Genomic DNA, 13,533 nt, shown 5'->3' on the forward strand with positions numbered 1-13,533 from the left:
TTTTTTGGTTTTTCGAGACAGGGTTTCTCTGTATAGCTCTGGCTGTCCTGGAACTCACTTTGTAGACCAGGCTGGCCTCGAACTCAGAAATCGGCCTGCCTCTGCCTCCTGAGTGCTGGGATTAAAGGCTTGCGCCACCAGGCCAGGCTCTCTTTGCTTTTTTTAAATTAGGTATTTTCTTTATTTACATTTCAAATGTTATCCCCTTCCCTAGCTTCCCCTCTGAAAATCCCCCATCCCATCCCCCCTCCTCCTGCTCCCCAAACCACCCACTCCCATTCCCAGTCCTGGCATTCCCTTATACTGGGGCATAGAACCATCACAGGACCTAGGGCCTCTCCTCCCATTGATGACCAACTAGGCCATCCTCATCTACATATACAGCTAGAGCCACGAGTCCCACCATGTGCTTTCTTTGATTGGTGGTTTAGTTCCAAGGAGCTCTAGGAGTACTGATTAGTTCATATTGTTCCTCCTATGGGGTTTCAGACCCCTTCAGCTCCCTGGGTACTTTCTCTAGCTCCTTCATTGGGGACCTTGTGCTCCGTCCAATAGATGATTGTGAGCATCCACTTCTGTGTTTGCCAGGCACTGGCAGAGCCTCTCAGGAGACAGCTATATCAGGCCCCTGTCAGCAGGCTTTTGCTGGCATCTTCCATAGTGTCTGGGTTTGGTGGTTGTTTATGGGATGAATCCCCAAGTGGGGCAGTCTCTGGATGGTCAGCGTTTATCATTTCTACTGAAGTTCTGAGACTCCCTAACGTGCAGACATGTTTCTTTTACCTTGATATCTCCAGTGAAATGAAGGAGAGGAAGGAGGACTGGGTGTTAATTTTTACTCTTAGAGACCTCACTATGACTCCCTGGACAAGTTCTTTAAGATGTGAAATGTGCCCCCTATAGGCTTGTGGTTCTATTTTGGGAGCCCTTGCAAATGTGGTCTAGTGAGGAGAAGCAGCAGGTCTTTGCAAGCCAGACCACTTCAGGGTCCATTGGACTTGGCTTCCTGTTTGTGCTATGCATGAAGCTGCAGCTGCAGCTTCCTCCATCATAGACCAAGTCTCCTCAGCTTCCATGTCTTCTGCACCATGGCAGACTGTACCCTCAGAACCATGGGCATAAATGCATTGCCCCCACCTCTGTCTTGTTGTCACAGCCACAAGAAGACTAAGACAGATGGTTATATCTGATGACCTACCAAAGTGTCTTCTGGTCCTTAAAGCATGTTCTTGACGCTCCTACACCCAGTCAATAATGACTGTATTGGTAAATTAAAGAAGAGGAGGAAGAGAGGAAAATATGCTGAAATTGGGGAGCCACACTGCCCTTGGTTGCTGGGAGATCTGCTTTTGCACAGTGATCATTAAGACATCCATCCTTTCTCACCTAGCAAGGTACCAGGAATTATTTCACAAGCCAGCTCCTTACCTGTGATTCACACCAGCATCACGAGCACTTAGGTCTTCCCTGTTAGTGTTGTGGGCTGCTTTTCTCTTCACTGCCTCTTCTGTCTCACTTGGGCTGTCCTCCTCCAAGCTGTCAGGCTCCATATCTTTGTCCTGGATTTGGTCCTTAATATCAGACCAGGACTTAGCCTCTTGAGGGAGGCTTTCTGAATCCGATTCTAAGGAGTCTTTTGAAATCAGGTTTAATAAGTCTTCTTTCTTAAAGAGTCTGCCCGAAGGCGGGATCCTCAAGTTGGTGTGATGGACGGGAGACTGGCTAGAGAGCTTGGGAACAGGTTTATATTTATTCATCCTGAAAAATAGAAACATGAACAGGAACACTCTTGTTAATAGAAGCAGTTAGCTGATATTTATAATTGTGGCTCTCCAAAGCATTGCTTAAAAAAATTTATGTTACTCTGCGGCTACTGAAATCATAATGGCGATGTTTATCAAAAATGTCAATGAGCAAGAGAACCTTGTCATATTATCTGCAGGCTTTTGAATGCACCCTTTTGAGTGTATGAGCAAGGAAGGCCTATTGGAAAAATGATTGTTTTTCTCTCTGCAGAAACACATCTGATTTAGGGCTCATAAGCAGCCTGAGCAATCGAATGAGGTTTTATTGAGGAAATCAAATGGCTGCTTGAAAGCCGATTCTGTTTCCAGCTTCTAAGGGCTTCTTACAAACAAGCCGGAACAAAGCCAAACAGTTAATTGTGAGCAGTGCTTTTTGGTGGCTTTATTTCAAATGCTCAGGGCAAGTGTGTGCGTGTGTGTGTGTGTGTGTGTGTGTGTGTACATCTTGTTCAGCAGCAGCCACAGATGCACTCAGACAGGTTCATGGCTTACCATTTACAAAGTAAAGGAGAGAAAAGCATGGCTGCCCCACTGGAACTGTAATATGCAGACTGTTTCTTTCCTAGACCGATATAAGCAGGCTCCAGCATTTAGAAAAGGCTTTTGCTATCCAGGATGCTGATAGAGAGGAGTGTACAACCAGGTGCCCATTATATGGAGATCAACCTCAGCTCAGGGTTAAACAACAACCATGTGACAATAACGGTTTAAAATGCTCAGTAAACAAGGTGTGTTGGTGAATGCTGGTAAGCTAAGCACTTCAGAGGGGGAAGGAGGAAGACCAGGCATTGGAGGGAGGCCAGTTTGGGCTGCATGAGACCTTATCTAAAAAAAACAAAACAAAACAAAACAAAAAAACAAAACTGAAACTGTTTAACAAAAGGTCTGTGAATCCTGTCTCAGAGTGACTCAAAGCAGAGGCTAGATGTCACCTACCTGGAATAGGTGCTACTCTTGAGTAGGGGAGGCTGGCCTGCATTTCAGCTAGGAGTCGAGGTGTCCCTTGTAAAGTATGTAGGAGTGTGATTCCAAGGGAACTCTCATGGTCTCCAGGGGCTCCTCTAGTGACCCATGAGATGGTTTACAGAACAAGTGCTCTGAATCAGCACAGGATGGGAAGGTGATTGCTTTCCAACGCTACCCAGGGTTTCTCTTTCGGTTTATTTTCTCTCTCACTGCCTTTATGCTGTAGTGTGTGTGTGTGTGTGTGTGTGTGTGTGTGTGTGTGTGTGTGTGAGAGAGAGAGAGAGAGAGAGAGAGAGAGAGAGAGAGAGAGAGAGAGAGCGAGCTTTACCATTGGAGGCTATGCTCAAATTTGTTTTGACTGGCTTGCTCATGTTCTTTTGACAAATCCAGTTTTTAATTAAAAATACCTTGACCCGATTCCTGTTCCTTGAATTATTATTATATTGACCTTGTTGCTAGGGTTTCCAAGGACACAGTCTGCTCCTTGGATGAAAGCACCTTTACAAACATGACAGACAAAGGGTAGTGCTCATACTTAAACAAACATGAGCCAGTCTCTGCTGAACTCCAAGCTCCCTTAGTAGACCAATATATCATTGCCTAATTTTCAGTTAGTTTGCCTGCAATCAGTCTCTGGTTTAGTATACACATTGCGCTCTGCCACATTTTAATACCAATTTCCTTTTGCAGGATGATTTTTAGAAAGCAGCAAGCATGAAAACATTTAAAATCTAAATCTCTATAAACACCAGCTTTGTTATTTAAAAGCTAACTGTACTTGGAGTCTTGAAAAATAAGCTGTAAAAAAAAAAACTGAAAAAACAGGGAATGGGCTGTAGCTCACTGCTAGCACATTTATGATGAATGGGGTTTAATCTACAACTCCAGCAAATCGAGGGTGGGGGTGGGGTGGGTGGGGNGGGGTGAGGTGATGTTGGGGAGGGAATCTCAGTTCATTTAGAACTGTTTTTCATACAATAATTACAATCTTTCATTCTGTCTTTTCTTAAAGGAGAACCCAGGATTTCTTCGTAGTAATAAAGTAGTGTTAATAATGTAGTTGTTGAGAGAGTAGAATTTGTGAAGAATGTGAAAGAACAGAGCGAAATATTCCCCCAAATTGGGGTTTCTGTGGCGGCCTGACCTTAAGGGGGCTAGGGGGAGGAAGAGAGTTATAAAAAAAGAGCTGATTACTCGAATAAATTTAGTAAGTGGGCTATATTTCACGAGTAACTAACTCTCTAGTGATGCTCCGAACCAAAAGAAAAAAAAAGAAAGAAAGAAAGAAAACAACGGTTGGGCCTTAGCGATTCCTGACCAATCCACTTCTTAGTAAACAAGGAAGGCATGGGGCAAGTTCTCTAGGGACTGAGAAACCACCAATTCTCCTGGATTCTGCTAAGGTCTTCTGTCTCTGCCACTGGTTGGGGTCAAATCCGCTAGGGCAGGGAACAAGGAGGCCCATTTAGGATGAACAGTGGATCCAAAGTTGCCCTTTTTGGAACAGGTTGGGTACTGCCCCATGGGGATCGCAGGGTTTTCGCCCGTTGTCTCTTTCTAAGGGTCAGGAAAGCTGCAGGGGGCGTTTGAAGGTCCTTAGGTGGCGGGTTGGAGACCGGGACAAGGGGCTGGGGATAAGGCTGCCCGGCCTGGGGGGTCGCAGCCCTGTCTGGGCGCGGTCCTTCCTCCCAGACCACAGACTGTGCCGGCTCCCTCGCGCCCACCCCGGAGTTCTCCGTACAGCCCGCCCGCGCGGCCCCTTCCCACCCGCCGGGAACCGCCCGTCACCTGCCGGCACCGCTGGGCAGCCGCGCCCCTGGCCCCCGCAACCTCCGCAGCCCCGGCTCCCCCGGCGGCTCCCGCCCCGCCCGCCGCTGCCTGGAGACCGTGGCCAACACCGCTCGCTCGCTCGGGGCCGCGGGCCCAGCGCTCCTCAGATCAGCGGCGGCGCGGGGGACCCCGGCTCGGGATGTTCAGGTCTTGCCACCCCAACTCTGCGGAGGAGGAAAAAAGCAGGGAGAGAGCCCAGCATCAGTGATGCTGCTGGGGTAGGAGAAAGGAGCCAGTTAGTGAATGGAAGGGAGGCAAGAAGAGACAAGGAGAGGACGGAGGGAAGAAAACAAGTGGCCAGTAAGCATTTGCCCTTTATTGGAAAGGAACTTAATTCGTTAATAATCAGAAGAGGGGAAATTAAAGCCACGCAGGCGAACACACTCACCACACAGTCATCTTAGGGCGAAAAGTTGGCCATGTGTTGGTGATGCCACCTAGGAGTCTCAGCACTCAGAGGGAGTGGCTGAAGGATCTGTACTGTGAAATCCTGCCCTCAAAGAGCCAAAACACCCGTAGGAACAGAGAGTAGAGAAACACGCCTGCTCCAAGGGCCAAGTGTATAAAAGACATAAGGATGAAGGACTCTCGGGTGTGTGAACTGGCAGCATTTTGGATTTGACATTGTCTGGGCTGTGCAGGCACCCCTTAGTTCCTAGTGACTCAGCTTTAGACATTCACCCAAAGGAAGAATGTGTTTTTATGCATCTTGATAGCATGAATCTGAAATGTCCTACTCAGGTTCTTGGATTTGAACACCTGGTTCCCAAGCTGGTGGTGGTTTTTGTATGGTTGGGAGTCTGGTTTGTAGATGGGTCACTGGGCCTGGCCTTTGAGGCTTAGAGCCTATTGCTGAGTTCTCCTCTTTCCAGTGGATCCAGGATGTAAAGGGCTTGTGCCATGCCGGTCCCTTAGATTTGGCCATGCCTTCTTCACCTTGATGGACTGAAACCTTAAGCCTAAATGAGCGTCTCTTCTTACTGTCGGGCATTTTGTCACAGCTTTGAGGAAAATATCTCATACGGCATCCAAGCTGGAGAATGTGGGAACATAAAAATTAAAGACGAGTTTACTAAAAATTTCCTGGGTTTGTAGGCGTGCACACACAGCAAAGCTAAAACTTAAAAAAAAAAAAAAAAGGCCAAGAGGCCAAGTAGACTAGAAATTTATGTAAGATTAGGATTTGATCAGCTGCAGAAGGTATGGGGAACAGTGCTTTTGATACAATATTTCTTGACTTTAGTGGCTGGTGCTCCTTTTAAATACTTCTTTAAGACACACATTTATAGTGTGTAGGATGCCTCACTGTCAAAAAATATTTTCAAAGACAAAGAAAGGACATGGTGGACATTATAGTCCCATTAAAGACACAAGTGAATCTAAATAGCTTACTACCTTCCAAGTAGCAAGCTATCTACAGACCCATTGCTTCACTGATAACAGAAGACAGGAAATTGGAGAACAACCTCATACCTAATGTCACCACCTTTCAAACTCGTTATTATAGCTGATTTTCTGCCTTTGCTTTGACAGCAGGGACCTTTCCTATACATGCACAGTAAGACCCTGTCCACTGACAAAATTAAAACGAGCTATCTGAAGAGTTTGTGTTATTCTGCCCACTCCGCTGCACAACTTATAATTACAGGAGCTCCAAACATGCAGAGGAAAGAAACCCACGCTAAAATATTCATTCTCCAAGGCAGATTCTGGTGTGCGTGTGCGTGTGTGTGTGTGTGTGTGTGTGTGTGTGTGCGCGCTCGTGTGCGCACATGCGCGAGTGCTATTCCTAGGAATCAAGTGAGAACCATTCACACCTGCCCACCCTCTCAGCCACTGGTCAGCGTAGGTCGCTGCTGTGATTCTTCAGGTCCTTCAGTTGCTTTCTGCATCACCTGGAGAATGTTCCTTCTGGCTTTCTTTCTGCAAGTCAGGGACCTTGTGGGAGTCACAAGTGCTGAGATCCAGCAGTTATTGGAAGAGACACCCCACCCTCTTAACACAGGACCCCTGAGCTTGGCCCACCTCCCCCCTCTGTAGCAGCTATCCTGCTTACTCTTTGGTGTAACTAAAGGAATGAGGAAGGTTGAAATAGGAAGTACCAATGACAGGCTGTACCGGGAGGTCAAAATGGCACCTGTTGTTCTAATGGAGATAATTTAATATGAAGATATATTACGGAGAGTTGAGAAGGAGAGACACTTCTCATGGGTTCAGTGACCATAGGAAGTATCTCTGGCCTTTATGGCTGGAGGAGCCCAGGGATGAACCTGAAATCATTATCCTTGAGAAGCCAGGAGCAGGGCTGCTTGGAATGAGGATCCAGGCCTCTGGGGGATGAGGAAGGACTAACAGAGCTGGCTCTGGGAGGGGCAGAATGGGAATCAGGTGCTGCTACTGAAGCATGCTGGGCTCCACGAGGATGGAGAGGCTCGGTCAAAGGGTCTCGGAGGAAACAGTAAGAAAGCAGAGCATCGGTCCCTGTTCCTCCTTCACCATGACCACCACCAGGCAAGCCAGCAAGAGCCTGCTGGGAAAGGGACAGTTATGGTTTGCCTAGTGATCACAGTGTGTGAGTCGTGTGTGTGTGTGTGTGTGCAGTATTTGTGGGTGATTATGTCTGTGACTGCAAGAACTGAGGAGGAAAGAGGCAATAGATTTCTCCTGGAGTCAGAGTTACAGATGGCTGTGAGTTCTTGGATGTGGGAGCTGGGAACAGAACTCCAGTCCTCTGTGAAAGCAACATGCACTCCTAATGGCTGAGCCAGCATCCCTCCAGCCCTGAACTTTCCTGTCTTAAAAAAAAACAAACAAGGGCTGGCAAGATGGCTCAGCGGGTAAGAGCACTGACTGCCATTCAGAAGGTCCTAAGTTCAAATCCCAGCAACCACTTGGTGGTTGAACCACCCATAATGAGATCTGATGCCCTCTTCTGATGCACCTGAAGACAGCTGCAGTGTACTTATGTATAATAATAAACAAATCTTTGGGCCAGAACAAACGGGGTTGACCGGAGTGAGCAGAGGTACTAAAAATTCAATTCCAACAACCACATGAAAGCTCACAACCATCTGTACAGCTATACTGTACTCATATACATAAAATAAATAAATCTTAAACAAACAAACAAAAAGTTGGGCAGTGGTGGCGCACGCCTTTAATTCCAGCACTCGGGAGGCAGAGACAGGCGGATTTCTGAGTTCGAGGCCAGCCTGGTCTACAGAGTGAGTTCCAGGACAGCCAGGGCTGTTACACAGAGAAACCCTGTCTTGAAAAAAAAAAAAAAAAAACCCAAAACCAAAACCAAACAAGACCTATTGTTTCACAGAGCTGAAAGACCCTTGGCAGAATTATTTTCTCTTTTTAAATATTTTCTCTTCTTAAATATGAATACCGTTGTTCAGGTGTTTCCCCGAATTTAGGCTTTTCTAGAAATTAAGTAGGATGGCTTTAAAAGACAAACCCGTAAGTTGTGCACTGCATTTGGGATGATTACAAGTCATTGCTTCCTCTGAGTAGGCTTGAGGGGGAGGAGACAAGATGGGGAAAATTAACATATTCCAGCCCTGATAACAGACCTGCTCATGAGCGCATTACAGGAAGGAAGAGGCTGTCTTCTCCCTCAGAAGGTTCAGGATGGGGTTTAAAAAAAAAAAAACCAACCCACCGCGTTTCATCTAGATCAAACTCCCTTTATGAATATAGCAAATTGCCATGACTTCAGCCGGAGGAAGTGATGGGAGATTATGTTGTTGGGTTAAATTAGTGGGCTCATTAATGGTCAGCAGTTCAAACCACCTTCTTCATCTACAGGGAGTCTCGTGACTTCAGGATGCTCAGCCTGTTGGGTGGTTGTCATTTTCTCTGTTATTTTCACCTAATAACTGATGGTATGGGTGATGTGTGGAGCCAGAATCTATCTATCTATCTATCTATCTATCTATCTATCTATCTATCTACTTACTTATTTAGGGCAGTAGAATGAGCATTCTTTTGACTTACTTCATGAAAGGCAGCATGGAGCAGGATCTGTCCATTCTTCTCTGACTCCATCTTGCAATGAATGAGAGGTCAAGAGCAGGAAACAGCCTCTTCTGTAGGAAGAAGGACAGCATCTTGCCTTGGGCTAAGGTCCTATTCCCAGGTGTCTTATTCACTGGTTACATTTGTCTCTGCTTGACTGTGTCTGTGTCATTATAGTTCCACCAGTAGAGTGGATGACGTGGGACAGTCTTCCAGGATAGTGGCTTCACAAACCAACCTGCTCTAGGACTTAAAGCTGCTCCATTAGGGAATTAACTGCAGAGCCAACTCATCTGGCTTGAGTAACTGTTGGGTCTCAATGTTCTGACACAGCAACTCAAGACCAGTGAGAACACAACATTTCCCCTTCTCCTCCCTATTATGTCCTCTCATAGTAGTCTGGCCCTTGAAGGGTTAATGGTGGCTCCAAGCATCATCTGCAATTACACTTTTCAAGAAGGATGTTTTGAGTCCGAAGGCCTCTTTGATCACTAAGTGTTTTCTGTGTCAGGCACGAGACAGGAACTTTGTACATTGGAGGCCATCTTGGGCCATGTGGCAAGATCCTGTCTCAAATATGTAAATAGCCAGACAGTGGTGGTGCACACCTTTAATCCCAGCACTCGGAGGCAGAGGCAGGCAGATCTCTGAGTTCCAGGCCAGCCTGGTCTACAGATCTAGTTTCAGGACAGCCAGGGCTGCACAAAGAAATCTCGTCACAAAACAACAATGATGACGATGACAACAACAACCTTCTGAAATATGTTAATAAACAAAAATATATTCCAGAAATCTATCAAGAACAGTGTTGTTTTACGGCATTGCATTTTTGCCACATTTATTCTACACCCACGGATGTAACAAATCTTAGGTGTAAAAACAGGTTGCCTCTGTGCTGAGCGTGGACAGACAGCTCTTGTCATTATGCCAAAAACAATAGACTGCAAAGTGTTATCTATGCACCATTTATATTACACTAAATGTCACTCATAATCTGGAGGTGATTTACATTTTCAGAAGGACATATGTGGTTTATAAGTGAATCTCACACTGTTTTATACAAGGGACTTGAATAGAGTCTGGTGTTCTGGGGGATGGTGCCAGGGAGGTCCTGTCCCCTCTCCTCCCACATACCACAGGGGCCATTCTTTGTGATTAAGGTACATTTGAATATAACTGGGTTAAATCTAGCTACAGAGACTCCATTATGGCAACTTACATCATAAAAAAAAATTACATATATTTATTCTCTCTCTTTCTCTCTCTAGATGAGTGTGCCATGACACACATGTGGAGGTCAGAAGACAGCTTTCTAGGGTCCATTCTCTCCTTCCACCATGTGGGTCCCAGATCCTGAACTCAAATGTTCAGGATTGTGGCAGAGACCTTTACATACTGAGCCATCTCGGCAGCCCAGGAAACTTTTCTTTCTTATACAAAACTTCTACTAATATTTGTAGGATATCAGTTTTCCTCAAAATACATTTTAATGCTTGACATAAACTCTCAGGCCCTAATTTGAATATTCTTTTTTTTTTTAAAGATTTATTTATTTATTATATGTAAGTACACTGTAGCTGTCTTCAGACACTCCAGAAGAGGGAGTCAGATCTTGTTACGGATGGTTGTGAGCCACCATGTGGTTGCTGGGATTTGAACTCCTGACCTTCGGAAGAGCAGTCGGGTGCTCTTACCCACTGAGCCATCTCACCAGCCCTAATTTGAATATTCTATCTGTAAAATTAGACCAGGAATTACTGGCATGTGAGAAATCGATAAATATAACTGTTTTCTTGGTAAGTTTCTCTGCAACACATAGATGATATACTCGATTGGATAATACAAGGGATTTAATAAACTAGATTCAAAGCTATGAGGGAAACAAAAAGTTGCCCAGGATCCTCCAATGTCTACTTAAACAGATGGGAGAATGAAGCAGATAAATTTCAGAACCAGAGAAAGAGAAAAACACCTGAGTTGTAACTAGAGTTGAGGAATGCAGTCAGTCCTGCTAACCCTGGACATTTGCTGCTCTCTCAGATCTGTTGGTACTTCACACTCTCTCCAGGGAGATGGAAAGGGGTCACATTGTTGTAGCCTGAATCATCACTCTCCCAGGGCAAATAAAAGATATTAAACACAGCTCCCACCACCTCATTCCATTCTAAATGTCCCCCACAGTCCTTTTACTACAGCAATAGAGGGGCCATGGCCTTGAGGCCAGGTAGTCTTGGATTGCTGTACAGTGTCTATCCTTAGTTGTTCGCATAAGCTTGGCGTGAATGTTTTAAAGTGATAACCAGGAGACCATGATCACCTCGACCGCAGTATTCACAGTTCACCTCCCCTTTGAAAATGTTTGGTTGGTGCTCCACCAGGGTTCCCCTACCAGGTGGCAGTAGACTCTTTAGAAAACACTGATTCCAAACGCTTCCCTGAGTCTTCTGACACCAGCCGCTGGAATTGAACTGGGGAAGCCCCTTCTTAGGAAACCCTGGCAGGGGAATTCTGACAACTCTGGCTCAGGGCTCTTCTCCACTCTGCATGCTGCTGAGCTGTTGGTACATTCACTTGATTCCTGACAATGGGCCTGGAGAAATTGGGGGAGTCACTGGAGGCAACCTGCGGGAGGCTTCGCTGCAAACATAGACTCAAAATTGGCCAATGTATGTTTAATCAACAGTGATTAGCACCACTCTGAGGTAAGAGTGCTTCCCTCTGTATTGTTTAAAAACTGCTGTTGGCCTGATGGATAACGGGCACAGAGATGCTACAAAACTATGAATGGCATGCCACGTCTAGATGTCTTTGCACACTGAAACTCCCTTGGAATGCAGGGTACCTGGCTCACTCCCTTCCACTCAGCCCCCTACAGGTACACTCTTCCCAAACAGTTCCATCATGAAGACAAAGCAGGAGGCCATACGAGTGTGAGGAGGAACAAGTGGAGCTCCAGAGAGAGTATGAGAGCCCCAGTCTAGGAAGGAGGCAGTGCTCCACATAGAGCTACCCCTGCCCATACTTTCAGTTTGAATGGGTGAGAAGACTGGCACACAGCAGTGTCTGTGCACCTGTATGCACGTCAAAGGCTTCCACACAGATGGGCCACACATGTGAGGTCGCAGAACCCATGTTCAAGGAGGCAGAGATTCTACATGGAGGAAGCAAAGACATGGAGCCTTTGCCGGAGAAGGACATCTAAGAGCAATGGGCACTGGTGGAACTGGGAGATGACCTCCACGAAGGGAACTGATAAATTGGCAAATACACTGGGGATACAAAAACATCTCTCAGAGGATGGAATTATGAATACAAAAAGGGAGATTCTAGAATAAGCTCATGGTTTCAATAGACAGATCTAAACATACACCAACATGCACACACATATACACATTACATACACGTGTAGAAATAATCCAAAGCTCTGTCCATTGAGAGGACCCAACAATGATGATACCTCAAAAGCAATGGCAACTATCACAAATCCTGGGTCCTAAATGCCAGAGTCCATTGCAGACTCTCTTCGAGACTTGTCATCTCCCCACAATCAGCAATGCCTCTCTGGGATAGAATTATAAGGCTGTGCCATTCTGTGGCCTTGCAGCTCATCCCCCTAAAAGCTGCAAGATAAATGTATGGTCCTGGCTCCTTGTCATGTAGACTGTGTCAGACCAAATCATATAGTGGAGAACTTGCCACCAGCCCACCGAAGCACAAAGGTTAGGTATCGGCTTTGTTCAAGTGATTTCTCCGAAGGCACACCCCTCCTTCCTTCAGGTCTCCCCCATTGTATTGTCCACAGTGGCTATCTTTTCTTCTCTTCAAGCTATCCTTAATAATACACAAGAAAGTAGAACTCAACAGGCTTCCTTGAGAGCCCAGGACAAGTGTTACTTGAACCTGATTTCAAAAAAACATTGGATAAAACCCAACTGAGAGCTGCTCTGTGAAATAATTACCCTGTATTGCAAACACCTAGGCCTTGAAAACAGAAACAGACAGATAAATAATTCCAAACAGACAGAGGTGAAGATGAAGTGAGAAGCCAGCTGGAGCCTTCAGGACAGTTGGGACAACAGGAAAAGCTTGGTTGGTGTTTGCCTTAGTCACTGTTCTATTACTATGAAGAGACATCATGGCCAAGACAAGTCTTATAAAAGAAGGCCTTTAATTGAGGCTTGCTAATAGTTTTAGAGGGTTAGCCATTATCATCACGGTGGGAAGCAGACAGACACCTTGCTAGAGCAGTAGCTGAGAGTTTTACATCTTGATTGGCAGGCAGCAGGAAGAGAGAGTGAGGCAGGGCCTGGTTTGGGATTCCTCAAAGCCCATCCCCAGTGACACTCCTTCTCCAATAAGGCCATACCTTCTAATCCCTCCCAAGCGGTTCCACCAACTGGTGACCAAGCATTCAAACATGTGAGCCTGTGGTGACCATCCTCATTCAAACCATCACAGCATCCAAGGACCATGAGTGGAAGACAGCGATGCTGCTTTCCTGACTTAGAGGTTTGCTTTGCTGTGATAGGTGTCTTTCTTGGGGTAATCAAAGGGCTTAAGAGGTGTGCAGTATCAGGCCCATTCACTCTCAAATAAGCGAGGAAGGTCTATGCTGTCTTTATATTTTGCTACAATTTTGTGATTGTTAAATGGAAAAAAAAATATCATCGGAGGGATAGGACCAGGAAGAGCTGGTGTCTACAATAACACATTCATGATATAGGTGTGTGTGTATATATATGTTTGTATATAGGGGTGGGTACAAGCAAGTATGTATAAGTGTGTTCATGGGTGTGTACAGCATGCACAGGTGTGTTCATGTAACACTTGCAAGCTGTTTTTTTCAGATCCAACTAATGAGAAATGTTTCATTTTTATGAAGTCAGTTTGCTATATCGTCTAAATTTTT

At 45.7% G+C, this 13,533-nt stretch overlaps 1 protein-coding gene across 4 annotated transcripts in view; it reads right to left on the reverse strand.

Annotated features, from left to right (window-relative positions):
• The window catches only part of Jhy (junctional cadherin complex regulator), a 68,345-nt gene extending 59,665 nt beyond the window's left edge, over positions 1-8,680 (reverse strand). The window contains exons 1-2 of one of the 4 annotated variants that reach the window (XM_029481170.1): positions 8,604-8,680; positions 1,429-1,758 (exon numbers count right to left, since the gene is read on the reverse strand). In XM_029481170.1, the coding sequence (XP_029337030.1) occupies positions 1,429-1,758; positions 8,604-8,638 (365 nt within the window). In that variant the 5' untranslated portion in view covers positions 8,639-8,680. Of the gene's footprint in view, positions 1-1,428; positions 1,759-2,741; positions 2,991-4,559; positions 4,614-4,989; positions 5,012-8,603 lie in introns of those variants that run through there. The other 3 variants (XM_029481171.1, XM_021172289.2, XM_021172288.2) reach the window with 3 other exon arrangements.
• Positions 8,681-13,533: the final 4,853 nt, after the last annotated feature.

Source organism: Mus caroli, chromosome 9, assembly GCF_900094665.2.
Source record: "Mus caroli chromosome 9, CAROLI_EIJ_v1.1, whole genome shotgun sequence".
Lineage (NCBI taxonomy): Eukaryota > Metazoa > Chordata > Mammalia > Rodentia > Muridae > Mus > Mus caroli.